Source organism: Vicugna pacos, chromosome 4 (assembly GCF_048564905.1).
Source record: "Vicugna pacos chromosome 4, VicPac4, whole genome shotgun sequence".
NCBI lineage: Eukaryota > Metazoa > Chordata > Mammalia > Artiodactyla > Camelidae > Vicugna > Vicugna pacos.
The window spans coordinates 49,929,548-49,947,805 of NC_132990.1; the positions used below are offsets into that span (position 1 = coordinate 49,929,548).

Consider the following 18,258-nt stretch of genomic DNA (forward strand, 5'->3'; position numbering starts at 1 on the left):
CTGGGAGGAGGCAGGGGCTGGATGGTAAAGAGGCTGTACCCCTGTGAGTCCAGCCATGGGAAGCCGTGAAGTTCTTCAAAGGAAAGTGACGGGGTCATATTTTGGTTCCTAAGGCTGGCTCTGCTTCAACGTGTAGGTTAGGTTGAAGGGCCAGCCTGGAGTCAGAGGCCAGTCAGGACACTGCTGCCTATGCCAGGGATGCTGACCTGAACCAGGTGTGAGAATGCATAGGAGATCCCGGGAGCCAGGAGGTGGGCTTTGGGGCGTGGTGACAGATTGCTACAAGAGGAGAGTGAAAGTTAGGGTGATCCCGTGTTCTTGGCTGGGGTATCCAAGTGGGTGGTGGTGCCCCCAATGGGAAAGGGAGCCCAGCTGGAGGAGCAGGTCTGGGGACAAGGTGGTGAGTTTATTTACTTATTCATTTATTCAGCACCCTTTGTTGAGCTGACTTTGTGCTAGGAACAATCGCAGGTGCTCAGGATACAGCAGGAACTAAAGTCCCACAAATCTTCCCTGATGGGCAAGGCTGACCATAAGCAAAGTAAATGAAACATTTAGTCCATTGGATGATTAAGGTTATTATGGAGAAAGGTTGTGGGGGGCCTGCTGTGGGTTGAGAGCATCACTTAACCCCCCACCCCCAGTGATCTATACATTAATCCCAGAGTTGGAAGACGGAGGGAAAGCAAGAAGGCACATTACGAAGGCCATTGAGAAACCCTAGTCTCCCCACTGACTTAAACCAGAGTGGACCAAGTAAACGGCCCAAGGCCATGGAACTCTGGGGCCAGAGCATGGGCTGGATTACAGGTCTCTCGGTCCCAGCCAAATACTCTCCCCATGTGTTTCAGCATGATGTTAGCTGCCACAACAAATAAACCCCTAAGTTTGCGGGGGTTCAGCACAAGTGTTTGTTTCTTGCTTACCTAATAATCTAATGCCGGTATCTGGTCAGTCAGCACCTTTCCTCCACGTGGAGATTCCATCTTGTGGCTCCACTATCCACGGTGGTTCTAAATCACTTTTGTGTTATGTATTCCTTTGAGACACTAGTGAAAGGTAATTTTTTTTCACCAGAAAAAAATGCACACATGCACATCCACACAAAATTTTGCACACTTTCAGGAACTCATAGACTCCATGAATCCATCTATAGAATTCCTAGGGGTCCACCAGCCTGGGTGAAAACCCCCTGCATGGAGCCTCAGAGACCTCAGGTCCCCAGGTAATTGGGGAAGAAAGTATGGAAAAGGCACAGCTGCTTCTTAAAGCCCTGGCCTTGGTGTGGAATGTCCTGCTTCCATTCACGGCCATTGGCAAAACCACCTGACCCAACCAAGGTGCAAATGGAGGTGGGAAATGTAGTTATGGGAACACTTGCATGTTGTCCTCAGGTTTTGGAGGACAGCTCGCCGCCTGCCCTGACACACACAGCACCTCCTTGCAGGTAAGCGTGGTAGTCAGTCTTTCTTACAAAGATGCTTTTAGAGTTTAATCCTCTTGTGGGCTGTTCATTCCTACTTTCCAGCCTTGATCATGCTGTCTCTTTCTCCTTCTTTCTCTCCAAATTCAGCCCATTTTCTTGGCACCCTGCCAGGGACCCACCTCCTCCAGGATGCTTTATCTGAGCATCTCAATCAAGCCGCCTCTGGCCCCTTTGAGCTCATAGCACCCACCCTTCCTTTAGTCTCACCCTGTGGCAGCTCTTGTTTGTTAGCGTGTATGTGTAATGAAATGGGTCAGATTTTTTTGTCTCACTAGACTGTTTCCCACAGACCACCCCCCAGCATGTCTGATCTGTCTCCCTTCACCCTTGCCACCTGGCACACAGCCCTGGAGAGTGGACAGTGCATGTCCATTTGCTCATGGGATCCTCAGGGCAGCAGGAAAGGGCAGCGATGCTGACCTCCCTAGACTGATGAGGAAATGGGGCCCCAAGAGTAGAGGGAAGTAACCCAGACCCACTGACCATGGCAGGTTCCGGGTCTTCCAACTCCAAAGCTAATGCCCATTGTACCCGAGGGACGACTACCATACCTCCAGTAGCACAGAGACAAGTCTAGATCTTTGTGCCAGAGCCATGACTCTGGGAACTGTGAGCCACAGTAGGTCCCTGAGCACCCAGCAGTGCCTGGTGCACAGTAGGTGCTCTGCAGACGTGTGTGGTGGGTGGATTTATGAATGGAAATGAGAGGCTTCTGTCCCTGCCCCCCACCACCCCACTCCCTAGTACTAACGATTTTTACTCTTCCCCTGACAAGCAACCACTCTCTAATTTCATGGGAGAGATGTAGGATAATGAAGAGAGAGCCACAGTGAAAGGACACATAGGAGCAGTCAAGGCTGAACTCCAAGGCAGCTCTGATCATAAAAAAGTTCATGCTCCAGGAGAGGAGTCAGCCCCGCTGAGCCGAGCGTGGGGAAATGTTGGTGTCTAGTTCTGCCCTGGGTGATGGGCTCCCACGTTCTGAATTCATTATTCAGCTGCAGACACCAGGGCACTTTAGTTTCCCTTAATTAATTAAAATATCACATAATAATCATTCTCTGATTTAATGTTCAAGAGGCTCTGGTGGAGGCTGGAAATGGGGAAATTCATTAGGGGAGACTGTTCACTGTCGACTAGTTTGCTTGCTCTTATTAATTTTCCCCGTGTCATCCATCTCGGGGGGAGAGGGGAGGGCAATGTTCTTTAAAAACATAGGATTAATTTCACCCTAAAACTTGAAGAAAAAAAATCCCTCATGACTAAAAACCACACTTCTTTTGTTTAAGGTGGAAAGTGAGTAACTTTGGGATTGAACACTGGCTTTTGGATGACCTTTCTCATTCCCATTTATAACCCAGTTGACAACAGAAGACTAAGATTCAGACCCATTGCTCACAGCATCAGGTCCAGCCTCTTCTGATGGCATTTAGGGGTGTGGTCCCAAACCACCCCCTATCTGCCACTAGGGCTCCCAGCAGCCACCACTGGTCACTGCTCCCCATTCACCAACCACACTGCACTTCTCCACCCCTGCTCCTTTCAGATGCTGCTTCCCTAGCCTGGAATCTCTCGCACTTATTCCAATCCCCAGCTCAGATGCCTAAGCCCAGATATTAAATATTCACCTTCTTTCTTGATTAAAAGAAAAGAAAGAAAGCTTTATTTCTGGGTGAGGTCAAACCATCTCTAAGGAAAATGTATTGCACTCCACTCTAGTTCCACAGCCCAGGGAGAGTAGCTGACCCCATTTTTACAGTTTGATGTCCAGAGGCCAGGTCTCCACTGCCCATCTGGTTAGAGAATGCTGGCCTTGTTAATAAGTAGATGTCTTGGTCCCCAAACACTCAGCCCGGTTAAGTATTCCAGCTAGGACGGAACCTCTTTAAAATGGGAAGATGGCAGGAACAGACGAGCTACAGCCAGCTGTCCACACCCTAGTATTTGCTTTTTGAGGGAATACCATTTTAAAAAGGATGCTAAGACTACACTTCCTGTATTTTTTCCGTAGGACCATCTTACACTGGGATGGCGGCACTCAAAGAAACAGGAAACATCCAGTTCCAATACCACATTCACAGGTGAAGAGACCAAGGGCCAGGGAGGGGAGGGACCTGCCCAGGTCCCACAGCAAGTTAGAGGTCAGGCAGAGGACAGCAGGGTCCTCCCCACTCCTCCTACACACAGTGTTTTAAGTCACAGAGCTCCGCTAATCGGTCCTAGACAAATGAGGTAAAGAGTCACAGCTGACACATGCCGTGGTCCAGCCCTTTAGAATTACAAATACACGGTAACAAATATACCTTCCCTTGGAGGGAATAGGTAAAAAAAGAATTCTCACAGAGCTATTCATTTCAAAAGTATAAAAAGGCTACATGCAGTCTGTTTTCCCAATGTTTGTCCTGCTAAAAACTACATCTGCATACGAATCTAGTGTGCATCTAATTTTTAAAAACGTACAAAAGGGGTCATCTACAAACACAGTTTTTCCAACTCTTCACAAAGCAAAACGATCCATGGCTTGACTTTTCCGTCATCCTGTGATCAGTGTTTCTAAGACCCTAGAAGGAAAGAGGGAAAAGAATTAGAGAAAAGAAGCCTGCTTTGTCACAGACAACTATGTGTTAGATGAAAGGTGGGGTAAATGACCCTAACTTTAAATCTCTCCCCAGCCAGGAGTGGGGGTGGTGGGGAGCAGAGATGCCCTATGGGGGTCCAAGAAGTTCATATAAAACCAGTGGGTGGGCATTTCAGGGAGGCAGGTTCCAGCTTAATATAAGGAGGAACTTTCAACTTTTGGAAAATCTAAAGATGGTTGTCTGGTGGTAGTGAGCTCTGTGTCCCTGGAGGTATGCAAACAAGAGCTGGCCAATTTTGCATGTTATAGAGGGAGCTCAAGAAATAGGCGATGGCAATGGTCGTAAAATTCCACAGTTCTTTATGACTCCTTTTGAAAACTCATCTATGATAAACTATGTACATAGCCTGGTATCATTTCTGTATTACACATACATATGTGTATGTATATATAGTTAAAATTATATATATATTTAAAACATGAAACTTGTACACATGTACATACATAAATATACATACAAGTGTACAGAACAAAAAGTCCTGATACCTGACTTTTTGTTCCACATGTATGACAATACACGTATAAAAACCAGAAGGTTAAGTATCAGGAGGGCAACTGTAAGAGCCATCTCCTAACTGAATTCCTATTTGACGATTTTACACCTTACATTTTCCTCCCTGTTTCCAGGAGCTCTAACCACCTGTTATCTACCCATCCTTCAACCCCAACCTCACTTCCTCAGCAAAGCCTTCCTTGATTTTCCCCAGTTCTAAGCCGCCTCTCTTGCCTCAAACTCACACACGCCCCATATTTCCTTAACATTACATTCCTTATAGTTTAATGCAGTTCACCTTTCATTTTTCTGTGCATATCCTACAGACCCTGTACACAGAAGGAGCATGGCAACAGTGTCTAAATACGGAATAATATGGATTACAAACACAGCCAAATCCTTCTGCTTTTCCTAAGCTGTCAAACCTGCTTCTCATTTTTCCTGCTCTATTAAAAAGTCATCAGGCAGCCTTGGTGATGGTACCTGTTCATGACTGTTCCTCCCTCCGATCCTGTACGAGGATCATGCACCCTGCCCTCAGCCTCCTGTGAGAGAAGACATCCCTCTACCCCACTGAGGCTGGGTGTGGCCGTGTGACTTGCCTTGGCCGTGGACCTAAGCTATGTGACCTGTGCCACATGGGCACAGAAACTTTAACTGAGACTGTGTGTTTGGCTCAGCCTCTTGCTCGTCCCCTCGGCCGTAAGAATGGACATACTCCACACTGGGAGTTTTTGTTTTTTTCTTAATGTACGTGTAAATGATTCGCGTGTAACAAATTTGTCATAGGACTCATATTTCTCTCAGTTGTATTTAAAACCATTTGTTATGCACTTTGTACAGAGGAATACTAGTCATACTCTATAAACTTTACACAGTAAAATCCTATTCTGGTTTTAAAAAAACAAAAACAAAGCTGGGGACCCTAGCTGGGTCCCCACGTGAGAAGACACATGGAGCAGAGCCACAGCCAGCCTGCAGCCATGACACGGAATGTGAGCAGGAGATCAGTGCTGGTGGCTGTGACCCAGCAGGGCTGGGGGCTGTGAAGCAGCAAAGGCTGGCTGATAAAGGGACTTGCTTCCTAAGTTCCCAGTCTACCTGTTGGAGGAGGACAGATGCAGCCCACCTCTCACTTGGGTGGCTATGAGGATAGGAGCCACCTGGCCAGGGGAGAAGCCAATTCTCCTGGAGGTGTGCTGCTGAGGCATACGGTGCTGAGGATGGGGAGGCAAGGCCCGGAGACAGCAGAGCTACAGACAGGGAAGAACCCGGGGACAGACCCAGGTGGCTCAGACTGTCTTCCTTGCAGGCGGGCGTTCACGTGGGTGCATCACAGTGATGATATCTGTTCTCTCAGCGCCCTTGCTGGGCGGACTCAGAAGAAATATTCCATTCAGCCTCAGAAACAGAAAAAAACAACTGGTCTCTTTCACCTGACGGGCTCCCATAATGTTCAGAGCTCTTGACGCTGCATGCTAGGTGGGAAGCCCAGAATGACACCTATGTAGCACATACTAGAGAGTCTACCTGCTGACTGTAATCCATTCCTGCTCTTGTTTTGCATGCCCCTGGGTCCCTCGATTCATGTATTTTTCTTCTTACTTATTACACATCTTACAAGCCATCTCAATCTCTTGTGACACAGGTGTACAGACACTGAAAATGACTTGAAACACCCACATTACTCCGTCACATGTGGTCATCCGGAGCCGGGAAGCGGGGGGCCTTGTACTGACTCAGATCTACCACCGTCACCGTGCCGTGGGACTGCGCCTCCCCAACCGCGTTGGCTGAGTGGCACTGGTACACTCCCTCGTCTTCCTTCTTCAAGGGATTGATCTGGAAGTTAAACAGGCAAGTTTATACAGTCATATGTCGCACAACAAAGTCACTTCCTTAGTTTGTTCTTAATGATTTGTCTGAAAGCTTATTCCTTTTCAAAATAAGGCAGCTCGCTCTATTTCTCTTCTTGCCTTGGTTGCTGAGAAAGAGTTAAATTTCCTCTTTATCTGGCTCTCATGTTCATGTTTCCTCTACATTCCTGTCTTTTACTGTGAGCTACCTACCTGGTCCTTGTATTGAAGGGGACAGGTAGAGTTTAAAAGGAAAATTCTACAAAGAACAAAAATCTACTGACCAAGGTATGGCCCACAAGTGCTCCCAATGAAACAGCCCTTACAAATAACACCAGAGATAACCTTTCCCCTGCCTCTTCTTGTAAAAAAGTGGGGGGAATTTGCTTGATTTGAAGAAGCCATGGACTTGACTGCATTCTGAGTCTCTGAGCTGGGTGGAGAAGTCACCAAACCTGGCAGAGCTGGGGGTAAAATGAGGAAGACCCCTCAGAGAGCCTTTCTCACGCAGATCCACGACAGCCCCCTCCTCTCTTGCTTTCTCGTTACAACGGTCTCTCTCGACTGCGCATCACTACAGATTGTAGAGAGTTTATGCATGCCATCTCATTTTGATCCATACCTCGATTGTGGTTGAAGGGGGAGCATCATAGTCCTCATATTACAGGAGACTCACAGGGAAGCCACAGAATGTTAGGGTCACAGGACCCTTGGACGCCGTCCAGTCCAAAGCCCTCTTTTTATGTTGTGGACGCTGAAGCTGAGGAAGGTAGAGTGACTAGCCTAGCATGGACCCCCATCTCGCCCCTCCGTGGCTCTTTCAAACACGTGGCATTCCTTTTTCTTAGCAAAACTGCTGCACGGGGCATAGGAGAGCCCTGGAGGAGGGCATAAAGGTGCTATCTTCCCCCTTTATCAGTCATGTGGTCTCAGCCAAGTGTGTTAGTTTCCTGCAGCTGCTGTTACAAATTACCACACACTTAATGGCTGAAAACACCACAAATGTATTATCTATGGTTTTTGAGGCCCAACTGGGTCTCAGCAGGCTAAAATTAAAGTGTCAGCAGAGCCGCCTTCTTTTTAGAGGCCCTAGGAGAACCAGCCTAGTGGCGGCCTGCAGTCCTGGGCTTGTGGCCCCCTCTTCCAGCTTCAAAGCCAGCACAGGTGGTTCCTGTCTTCTCACATTGCCATCTCTCTGGCTCTCAACCACCTGCCTCTTCCACAAGTAAAGGACTCTTGTGATTACACTGGGCCCTCCCAGATAACCCAGGATAAATTTTATTACAGTGAGCTGATTAACAACCTTAATTCCATCCACAACCTAAATCCCCTCTTGCCATATAACCTAACATATCCACTGGTTCCAGAGATTAGGGCATTTTCTGAGGCCAAATTCTGCCTACCTATGCCTGCTCTCAGGGGTTACGCTACCTGCCCTGCTTCTCCCACAGTTACTGTAGGGTCCCAGGAGAAGCGGATAAGAACATTTGAAAGGTGTAATGTGTCACAGAAATATAAAAGGTTCTTTACAAGGGCCAGTCATAACAGCCAGTAATCCTAAACAAATGAGATACTGACCAAAATCCAGGCTGTGGCCTCGTGCTCAGAAGGGCCCCCTCGCACCTGGACGGCTATATTGATGTGGTCCCCAGGTAGGTCCTCCAGCACCTGGGTGCCCTCAGGAGACTGTGTGACCTACAGAGAAAAACCAGGAATGGTTTGGAAAAAGCATTTCTGGATAAGGACCTCCCCACAGACATCCTCGCTGTCTTCATCTTCCCTGACTTGAAGGCTGCAACCCTAGGACCTCTTATTCCTATTAAAATGCCAGTTGCTTCTTAAGGCTGAATGTATGTACAGATGGCACCCCCTGCTGGACAGCAAAGATGCGGATACCACCACTATCTACTAGAATTTCATGGCCCTCCTCAGGGCTGTTGAAGTCAGGGGACAACATATGCTGTGACCCAGGCCAGTTGTTCAGAAACTCATCTGCAGGAAGATTGAATTTTGGAATAGGATTGGGTCATTTTCCACTAGCCAAGTCTTTCTGAAACCCAGATCCACTGAAGCAGGCTCTAACTATCCCAGCTGACCCAGGCTAGATAAACAGCAGAACTTTCAGGACAGCTAAAGTGTCAGAGGGAGGAAAGCTCTCTGTGGAGAGCTTTCCAGTAAAAGTTCTGAGGCATAAATCTGGAGGCAGAGGAGTGGAGCATAAGATGTTTCTAAAAATCCTCCGATTCACATAAAAAGATACAAACACACTTAAAAAACATTTACATCCACCCCCACCACACACACAGAAGTTCTTGGATATAAATACCTTCCTCCATGTGACGACTGGGGTAGGCACAGCCCTCACCTCACAGGACAGGTACACCGGTGCCCCAGTGACGTTGTGAACACTCTGCGGTGGAGTGATGACCACAGGAGCTGGGAGAAGCAGACAAGGGAACACAACCTTGACCCTGACCAAGCCTCCCAGATCGAAGACTCCCTGCCTGCAGAGTGCAGGTTGGGACAGTCTAACGTGAGCGGGGCAGGGCAGGTGAGCACTCTCCACACAGAAAGGACACACTCACAGGCAAGGAATCATAGAAGAGAGTTCCCCCTAGACCTGGAAAGATGCCTACGTGTTTCCTCATTCATCGCCTTTGTTCTACCAACGGAAAACAGGGATGCAGAGAGGAAGGGCAACTTCCCAAAGTCCCTCAGCACGTCTGTGGTTTCATCACCCTCACTCCCAGGGCCCAGCTGCCATCTGCTTACAACTCAACTACATGTACGACGGCAGGCTCCGGGAGGGGCTGGTGTCACTTCACCCATGGCAGTCTCCTAACAGATGGGCTTTTCTCCTTCCGCGTGGAGGGCGTTTCAAAGAATAATGCCATGAAGAGCAGCTGTGCTCACTCTGAGCTGAGACCCCCTGCAGTTCAAGATACTCATTTGCATATCAGACCCCCCACCCCCACCCACACTCCCCATCCCTGAGGGCAAAACTGCAGGTGTGGAAGCTGAGCCTGTCTGCCCAGAGAGAGGCAAATCAGGGAGTCAGGCAATGTGGTTCTAGGCCGCCAGGACATTACAGAAAGGACAGGGAGGTGTGGGCTCCCCCAGCACCTGGGTGGAACTGGAGAGCACGTGGCATTCGAGTCAGACATTCTTAGCTGATACTCCACACTCTGCCCTCCTCCCTGTGCCTGGCATCTCTTCTGCTCACACTGGGACTACAAGACTCAAGGCCAGGTGCCTTGGCCTTCAGGGCCTCCTCCATCCGGCCCTCAGCATATCTGCCCTCACTGCCCTGCCACCCCTCCACATCGGAAGCACCCTCACCTCCCAATCCTGAGGGCCTGGGGGGTCTGGGTCTTAGTCCAGGAAGGGGGGAGGTCTGCTCCTTTTTGACCTGTTGAAGCCCAGCCTGCCTTGTAGTCCAGGCACTTCCACCTGGTCTCACTGGCCCCACCTCGCAGCTGGCCCCGGGGGTCTTGGGCAGGGCACAGTGTCGGGGCCTGGCAAGGAAAACGCGCTCTGCTCAGGTCTGCTGGTAAATGGGGATAGCACTCTCTGCTTCACAGGGCTGTTGAGCTGATCTTACCACATGATGAGTGTGAACATAAGGGTTTAAGTTCACACAATATGCAAGTGGGGGCAGGAGTGGGACTGTCAAACAGATGACTGGGTAAAGAAACACGACAAATCAAAGAGCAAACACTCTCATCCTTGGGCCATCAAACTGCAGAGTCTACAACTCTTGGGACTTCACCTGGAGACTCATGGACATCCCTGCGGCCCTCCACAGGCCAGCACTGGAGAGGGAAAGGGCCCTGGCCCACCAGGTGGGGCTGTGATAAAAGCAGGAGAACAAAGGGAGGGAGACAGAAGGCTGGAGAAAGAGTGTGGGGGGAAGGAGTGAAAGGCAAAGAAATGAGACTGATCTGGCCCCTACAGAGCCAGTCAAGTTGGTGCCAAAAAATCTCTGAGAAATTGTCTAAGGGCCAGAGTCTCAAACTGGAGGAGCACAACTCCCCAGGAGCATGTGCCTGACTGACTGTGATGTGCTCATCTAGCCTCCGTTTGCACGCCCCCAGTGACAGAGAGCTCACCACCTACGGAGCCAGGAGCTTCCAACCATGGCTGTGCTGGTGAGATAGCTTGTCCTCACCTGGAGCTAAAACCCGTCTCCCTGTAACTCCCACCTGTCAATCCCAGGGCTGCCCTCAGGAGCCCCGCAGCACCCTGCCTGCCCTCCTCACCCCAGGCTGCTTTCTCCCCCTCAGCCTGATCAACTCACTCCTTCAGCTGTGACTAACTGAATGCCCTCCAAGCACCACATCCCAACTCACAAACCCGAGGGTAGCCAGTGCCCCGAATGAACCAAGGTTGTAGGCTTCCAACATTGCCCGCACCCCAGCCACCTGCCAACTGCCACAAAGGACCACAACACCCTGCCTCTCTGGCGGAGCCCCATCTGCGACGGACGACAAAGAGAGTCTAATTTATTCACATCCTCCTGCCAGCAGCACCTCCCCTGGAGCCCAGACCAGTCCTCAAATGGCTCGCTGTGGGAACAATCAGAGCTGCATCTTATTCCAAAGCCCTCAACGGATTCCAAAGGGACACTCAATCAACATGTTTTACTTTCGTTCATGTAAAGTCATAAATTTTAAATGAGATTTCATCAATCCCTTTCAGGCCTAAATGAAAACAGCAGTAAATCACATTTCATCTCTCTCCCTGCATTTCCCTCTTTTTCAGTAACTACAATTAAGAAAGACTGTCTTGGAAATACTGCCTTTGCCATGCCTTTCGTGGCAGAAAACAGCACTTCTTTTGTAAAAGTGCTCCCTGCTTTTGATGATAAAGTGACATTCAAATTTTGATTTATTTTTAAATGTCCATACAGTACATTCACTCCTTCTGGTGTATAGTTCTAAGTTTTGACGATTGCACATAGTCGTGTAACCAGTACCAAGACTGCACTGTTGGTTACCTCAAAAAATTTCTTCATGCTGCTCTTTGTCATAGTTATTGGTTTTGCATGTTAACATATCTGATTTTAAATTTAAAATACTTTTATCCATAATAGCTCTTTACAATCAGTCATCATGATGATGATAGTAGTAATGGTAATGATGCTACCAGCTAACACAGAGCTTGCCATGTGCTACGTACCCTTCTGCTTGCAGGGTTAACCCATTTGATCCTTCCAGCAACCTCCCCAGCTGCCAGCTAGGGGAGCTAGCAAGGGTTACCCAGGCTTAAACAGTAGAGCCCCAGGGGCTGGCCTGAGCTCTGTCCCACACCATCTTGACTTCTCCTGAGATGACATTTCCATGTCCACCACTCCTTTCATCCTCACATTAGCCCTGCGAAGTAGGTGCTTTTATCCCCATTTTCCAGATAAGAAAACCAAGGCTCAGAAAGGAGAAGCACCTGGAAGAGCAGGGCCCCAAACCCCGGCACCCTGATCCTGTGAATTCCATATGGATTTTTAAAGTGAAACGTTTGTTATCTGTATGGATTCCATTCCAGAATATGAAAGAATTCCTTAGGGATTGTGTTGGGGGCCTCCAAGACAAGTCCCAGGTTCAATGATTTGCTACGAGGACTCACAGGACTCCGCATATTTTACACACAGCTGGGATTTATTATAACAAAAAGAGACAAAGCAAATCAGCAAAAGGAAAAGTCTCAAGGAGCAGAGACTGGGGGAATCACGCACATGTTTCCAAGAGCCTCTCCCAGTGGAGTCACACAAGATGCACCTAATTCCCTAGCAACAAACATGTGACAACACATGTGACGTGCCCTCTACCAAGGAAGCTCACTGGACACTCAGTGCCTGGTGGCACCATTGGGAGCTGGTCCCCAGGCACCCTCAGCCTACTGCATACCAAAATTTCAGACCTGTAGAATGAAAGTGTAAACCACGTTGTTTGTACAGTTCAGACAGTGAACTACTGTTATCAGTTCTGGAAACAGTGGGAACCCTCCCCAAATCCAACTTCCCAGATACCAGCCAAGGGTCAACCTTCCCAGCAGGCCTTCCTAAGGATGCCAGCCTCAAGTCTGCTGTGTTACTCTTTTCTGCATAGAAGTGGAACCCTCCGTACATCACCCGAGGGAACAGCTCTTGTGAGGATGCCAGTAAATGGGTGATGTGTCCTTAATCCTGGCCAGTCATTTTCAGGCCTGCTGTCCCCAAGGGCTCATTTGAGTGTGGCACTGGGGTGCTCAACCTCCTGACTACCGCAGGCAGGAGGAACTCGGGTTCAAATCCTATCTCTGCCACACTCCAGGGCTGTGACTTGGCCTCAGTTTCTTCTTCTTAAAAGTGGGCACAGTTCATTCTCCCTCTTTTCCCTGCCCCATAGGCTGTTGTGCAGAACAGTTACAAGACACTTTGCCAACTGTGAAAGGCTTCCATGAAGGGACCTCAGGAATCAGCAGGGTGTGCCACCCAAGGGTAGTCTCCTCTAAGGTGCCCCGCCTGAACAAGACCCTCTATTGGCCTCTGGGGAGCGGGCCTATTAGTGGGCGCTGCCCAGAGGCTCCAGAGGCAGTGGCTCATTGCCCTCACTCTGGCAAGCCCAGGGCCCAGCCTCTCACCTTACTGTTGTCAGAGCTGCCACACTCCTGAAAGAGCTGGGGCTCTCGTCTCTACCGACTTTGGCAAGAGTCATGTTGCCTTCAGGAGGGAGGATGGCCCAGTCTGGGAATGCACCAGCTTCATCTCTCTAGCTCTTCCTTGCTAAACACTCGTTTGCTTCTGCTCATGCCAGCAACAGCCCTGGAAATGCTGGGGTGGCACAGACTGACCATCAGGAAACAGAATAGTCGCCCAGGTGTGCACCTACAGAGGCAGCACTGCAGGTGGGCAAAATAGTACCAAGGGAAATTCAAATGCCTGGGGGTCCAGTCGCCAACCATTAGTCAAGTTGCTAAGAATTTCCTCCTTATCTACAAATGAAGATGAGGACTGTGTCCCCACATCCTCCGGGGTGTACGGAGAGGAGGGATGTGACTGCGTTATTATCCACAGATACAAATGAAAGGGATCGATACTGTTATTAGTGTGTGGGGATCTGTCCCCCCACCCCATCAACTGAGTTTATCCTTGATGGCTGGAATAACAGATCTTCCCTAATGCCTCTGAGATTTCTTTAAAGTTAATGGCACTCAGGAAAGAAAGAATATCACAAGTCATCCTCCAGGACCCCATCTGCTCGTATGAAAAAGCACACAACCAAAGAGTTTAATAATCAATGCACTGAATAGCCCTGATAATTTATGCTAATAGTCACGTTACTATGTGGAACAAGAAACAGCTTAATCTGGCTCCCTGCAGCCTGTGCCTCAGACCCCCTCCCTCGGCATGAAAGGCTTTTGAGCACGAGGCCCCCCTCCTTTGTCCCTCTCACAAAGTGGCATTCGTTGCCTCTCCTGGTTACCTGGTAACACACGCCTTGCACAGACTGAGGTTTCTAAGTGGAGCTGGAATTTCAACCCAAGGCGAATTTTTTCAGATTTAGGATCTTGAGAGCTCACGGAAGCTTTGGGGGCTCAGTGCCCTGATGGGCATCGGCATGGGACCCTGTTCCTATCTCATGCAGCATTCAAAACCTGAACTCCACCTGCTGTCTGCAGGATCCCAACCTCCTGCCAATGCTAGCAAACAGCCAGGGTGCATATGTGGAACAAAGCAGCCTTTTAAAGTAATGATAAAAATAACAGTAACAAAAACAATGCCATGTCACCTTAACTGTTAAATGGACCAATAACCCAGGACAGAATGAAGCTTCACCTGGCAGCCTGGCACTCAAGGTCTGCAATGAGTCTGCCCCAGACGTCCCCCAACTGCCCAGTGGGCCCACTGGTCACACTCGCCACAGGCTTGCCTAACTCCTTGCCTTGGTATATGCTGTGCTCCCCATCCCTGCTTCTCAGCCTGGAGATTTTCTACCCATCCTTCAAGGCCCCTCTCAGATGCTTTCTCTTCTGTGACGCTAACCCCATTTTTCTCAGGAGCCATCACCAGGTGCTAAACAGAGGACCCAGTCATAAGCCTTGAGGGAAAAACAGGAAAGTGGATACAGACTGAGAAACCTTCGAGATTCAAGGGTAGTCAGTTTGCGGTACCTTCCTAATCAGGTTGCAAGCAGGCTAGAGGTGCACGGCCACATCCGAAAAGAGCCAGAACAACCTGGGCTGCAGCCCCACCTCAGTGGGCAACAAAGCCACATTGCTCCGGGGAATTCCCTTCTGCTGCCACAGATTGCCCTTCTATGACATTCAAGTGAGACCTGGCCTGGGTAGTTGTAAAAATTAAGGAAGAAGATATGATGCAAGAGCGATTTCCAACAGGAAAGAATTAGTCTTCTGTGGGAACACAGTGGGTCTTCAATACATGTGTGTTGATCAAAAGATTATTTCATTATTAGCATTTTGGGGCATTTCAAAGCGTAGGAGGAAAGGTCAGAATTTAAGCCTGAAAACTGTTTCCAAATGCTCCTCAGAGGCAGGAGTAAGAACACCTCTTACACTGTGCGGAACCTAATAAATATTTATGGAGGCCTCATTCCGTTAAAGTCAGGTGCTGGCTTATTGACGGTGTAGGTGAGGAGCTGGGGAGGGGTGATTTTATTACCAATATTGAAGCAGAACAGCTGCTGCTCTGACTCAGTCTGTTTCCCTTCAAGCGAGGTCCCCAGGGGCATTGTTAAAAAGTGCTCCTGCCGTGTCCTCTGAATAAAGGATAGCTTGAGGGCAGCCCAGAATGAGGTGCAGCATTCCCTAGCTGGGAAAGATCCCCGTTCACGTCCACACCTCCGTGCTTCACCAGGACACAAGGGTAGGGCCCACACAAGCATTTCAGGACAAAACACGGTGAGGGAAAACAGTGCTGGGGTCTGGGTAGTGCCCGATGACACAATCACTGGTGGGGAAGGAGAGCTAAATTCTGGGGAGGCCTGACGCCTGCCACTAATGGGATCATTAAAAGCAGCTTCTGAATTGCCTCCATTTGGCCCCATGAACATCTTTACTCCTGGGGCCCATGCCTGGGGTGGGCTCAGAGCCCATAGATCAGAGTGGAGGGGCTGTCACATTTACTTGTCATTTGGTAATTTTCAGTGAATTAGGGGTATGGGGCTTCCATCTGCCATCTGGCTGCACTCCGGTAACCATGGCAACCACCACCTGCTGACTTAACACTATCAAGTCCTGTCCTGAAATAGCACTGAACCGGGTGCCAGGGACCTGGGAGCCACTCAGGTTTTACCGGTTACCCTGGACAAGTCCCCTGCCCCCTGGGTCTCAGTCTCCTCTGCGTACTAGTAAATTTGGTCAAAATGCCTTCAAAGTGGCTCTTTTAGGAACAGAATACCAGTCCAGAGAGGAATCATCTGAGACCATCAGCACTGGTTAGAGACTGGGGACCTGGTCAGCATTTCTCATGTCTCCTGCACGTGAAGTGGAAGTGTTACCTGCCTGGAGACAAAGAGCCCTGCTTGTGAATTTCCTGCTGAGGAAAGCAGATTGTAAAACAGGTAAGACTATTTAAATGCCACATGGCAGAAACAAAGGTTCGACCTAAATAGTGGCTCCACAGGGGCTGACACAGCCCAGAGAAGAGAAGGGACAGCCAAAGCAGCAGCCAGGGAAGCACCAGCCAGCCCACTCCTCCGCTGAAAGCCCCAACCAGGAACAGCCAATAGTGATTTTCCTGTGCTCCTGGGACTGCCTCAGCCCTCTCAATGGGCAGCACATTGTTTCCAGGGACAGGGGCCTTCCTGCCCCATCTCCAACAACCAGTTAGGTCTCCTGGACTTGAGGGCATCTACTTGGAATGCTTGGGGGGAAATAATAATAGAAATTTCCCAAGGCCTGGAAAAGCCTGTCCCCCACTCCTGAGGCTTCCTTGTTGGAGCTGAAGTCATTACACTGACTGAGGCATTTAGGTATAGACTTGGTCTCCAGCCCCAGGCTGGAACCCCAAGCGACAAGCCCACTCACCCTAAACTCTCCACTGCCCACTCCAGGCAGCCTAGACAGGGGCAGTTCTCTAAAACCTAGTGGGCCAGCAGGGTGATTGGCTGGGATTCCTATATAAATGTTTTGGTTTATTTTTGTTTGATTTTTTAAAATTACATGTAGAGGGTGAGCAAAGATGGCATCCAGAGATGGCTTTATTGTGATGTTAATGAAGCTTATGTTTCTAGGTCCCAAGCAATTAATCATCTTCTATTACTTTACTTCAAGTGGAACCCTCCAAATTATATAAGCCTTATCCTCACAAAAACCTGGATCTGCCCCTGATGGCACCATAATCTTTTCAGAGCTTAGGTCTCTCAAAGTCTTACCTGTCCTAGGGGGGTGCTTCCTCAGGACTCCCAGCAGGACCCCACCCCACACTCACTGAGCCCTACTGCTTTGATCCCCTGACTCCTGAGTCCCAATCTGGAGTCCAAGCCCCCTCCTCCTCCAGCATCTTCACCTGCCCTCCCTCTTCATGCAAACAACACTCCTCTGGCCATGGCCAGTGCTGGACCCAAAGACGACTTGTACCCAGTGGGAACACCCTGCTCCCCAAACTCCCTCTCTCTGGAGGCAAACATGCCAGTCCTACAAATAACTGTATCAGCAGGTACTTAAGTAGCAAAAGGGACAGCAGGCTCACCAAAATTCCGACCAGCTCAGTGGCTGTTGTGTCCATGGGTGTCGTAAGGGATGTTACAGGATGTGGATTCCTGTCACTGTCTTCTTGAGCATCTGACCAGGTAAGAAAAACTGATCCCTAAAGGAAAACTGAGGCCCAGGCAGCACGGTCCATCGCGGTGCTGGGGGAATTCTTTGCCCTACACCCCCAGAGGGTTGGTGTCCCTCCTTCTCCACCCACCCGAGCACCGCGGGACAGAAGCCGGACTCACCAAATTCGCAGGGGCCGTCGCGCGCCTTGTGCAGGTGGCCCGAGTGCGCGCGGGGCGCGTGCCGGGCGCGCAGGCGCAGCGCGCAAACGCTGGAGTAGGAACGGCCGTCGGAGCCGCAGACTGTGCCGCGCTGCGCGCACACACAGAGCCCCGTGCCCTCGGGCGCCGCCCCAGTGGCGCGGCTCGCGCACACCAGCCCCGGGCCGCAGCGCGCGCCGGCCCGCCCTCCGCAGCTCGCGCCCTCGGCGCCCAGGCAGCGCACGCAGCAGCCGCATTCGTCGCGCGCCGCGATGCCGGGAGCCGGGCAGCGCTCGAGCGCAGGGCAGAACTCCGGCCGGCACGGACCACACTGCGGGCGCCGGCCGCCCGCGCCGCGAAGCCCGAGGCCCAGGGCCAGCGGTGGCAGCAACAGAAGCAGCAGCGGGAAGAGCACGGGTGAGCGTGGCATGGTCTGTTCCGGGACGGCCGTGGCGCCTCTGCTTTGCGCTCAGCTCCGCGCGCTCGGCGCCGCCACCCCGCCCGCCCGCGACCGCTGATTGGCCCGGCCTGCACCGCAGGGCGCCCGCAGTCCGCTGCCCGGCCCGGGACTAGTGCTGCGGGGTGGGCTCCTGGTCCGCCCGGGACTCTGAGCTGGAAAGATGTTCTGAGACCCGCTCTCCAACAGCCAATGGGCTCTTAGAGACCCAGTCGGGGCGGGAACTTGCCCGAGGTCGCTCTGGTAAAGCTAGGATTGGAAGTACATTCTCTAGATCCAAGGCTGGCTCCAAGTGCTATGCCCTTTAATCCAGAAGGATGCTTATTTTATTTTATTTTATTTTATTTTATTTTATTTTATTTTATTTTATTTTACA

At 50.2% G+C, this 18,258-nt stretch overlaps 1 protein-coding gene and 1 long non-coding RNA gene across 3 annotated transcripts in view; one reads left to right on the top strand and one right to left on the bottom strand.

Annotated features, from left to right (window-relative positions):
* The window catches only part of LOC140696089 (uncharacterized), a 215,847-nt gene extending 209,219 nt beyond the window's left edge, over window positions 1-6,628 (top strand). The window contains exons 4-5 of one of the 2 annotated variants that reach the window (XR_012072095.1): window positions 3,498-3,567; window positions 6,266-6,628. This is a non-coding gene — a long non-coding RNA (uncharacterized lncRNA). The remainder of the gene's footprint in view (window positions 1-3,497; window positions 3,568-6,265) is intronic. The other variant, XR_012072094.1, reaches the window with a different exon arrangement.
* IGFBPL1 (insulin like growth factor binding protein like 1) lies at window positions 3,821-17,855 on the bottom strand. Its single transcript, XM_015238934.3, has 5 exons — window positions 17,408-17,855; window positions 8,800-8,909; window positions 8,052-8,168; window positions 6,301-6,459; window positions 3,821-4,047 (listed from the first exon to the last, which is right to left on the bottom strand). Exons 1-4 carry the CDS (start codon window positions 17,853-17,855, stop codon window positions 6,310-6,312), a joined length of 825 nt encoding a protein of 274 aa, XP_015094420.2. The 3' UTR covers window positions 3,821-4,047; window positions 6,301-6,309.
* Between the last annotated feature and the right edge of the window lie 403 nt (window positions 17,856-18,258).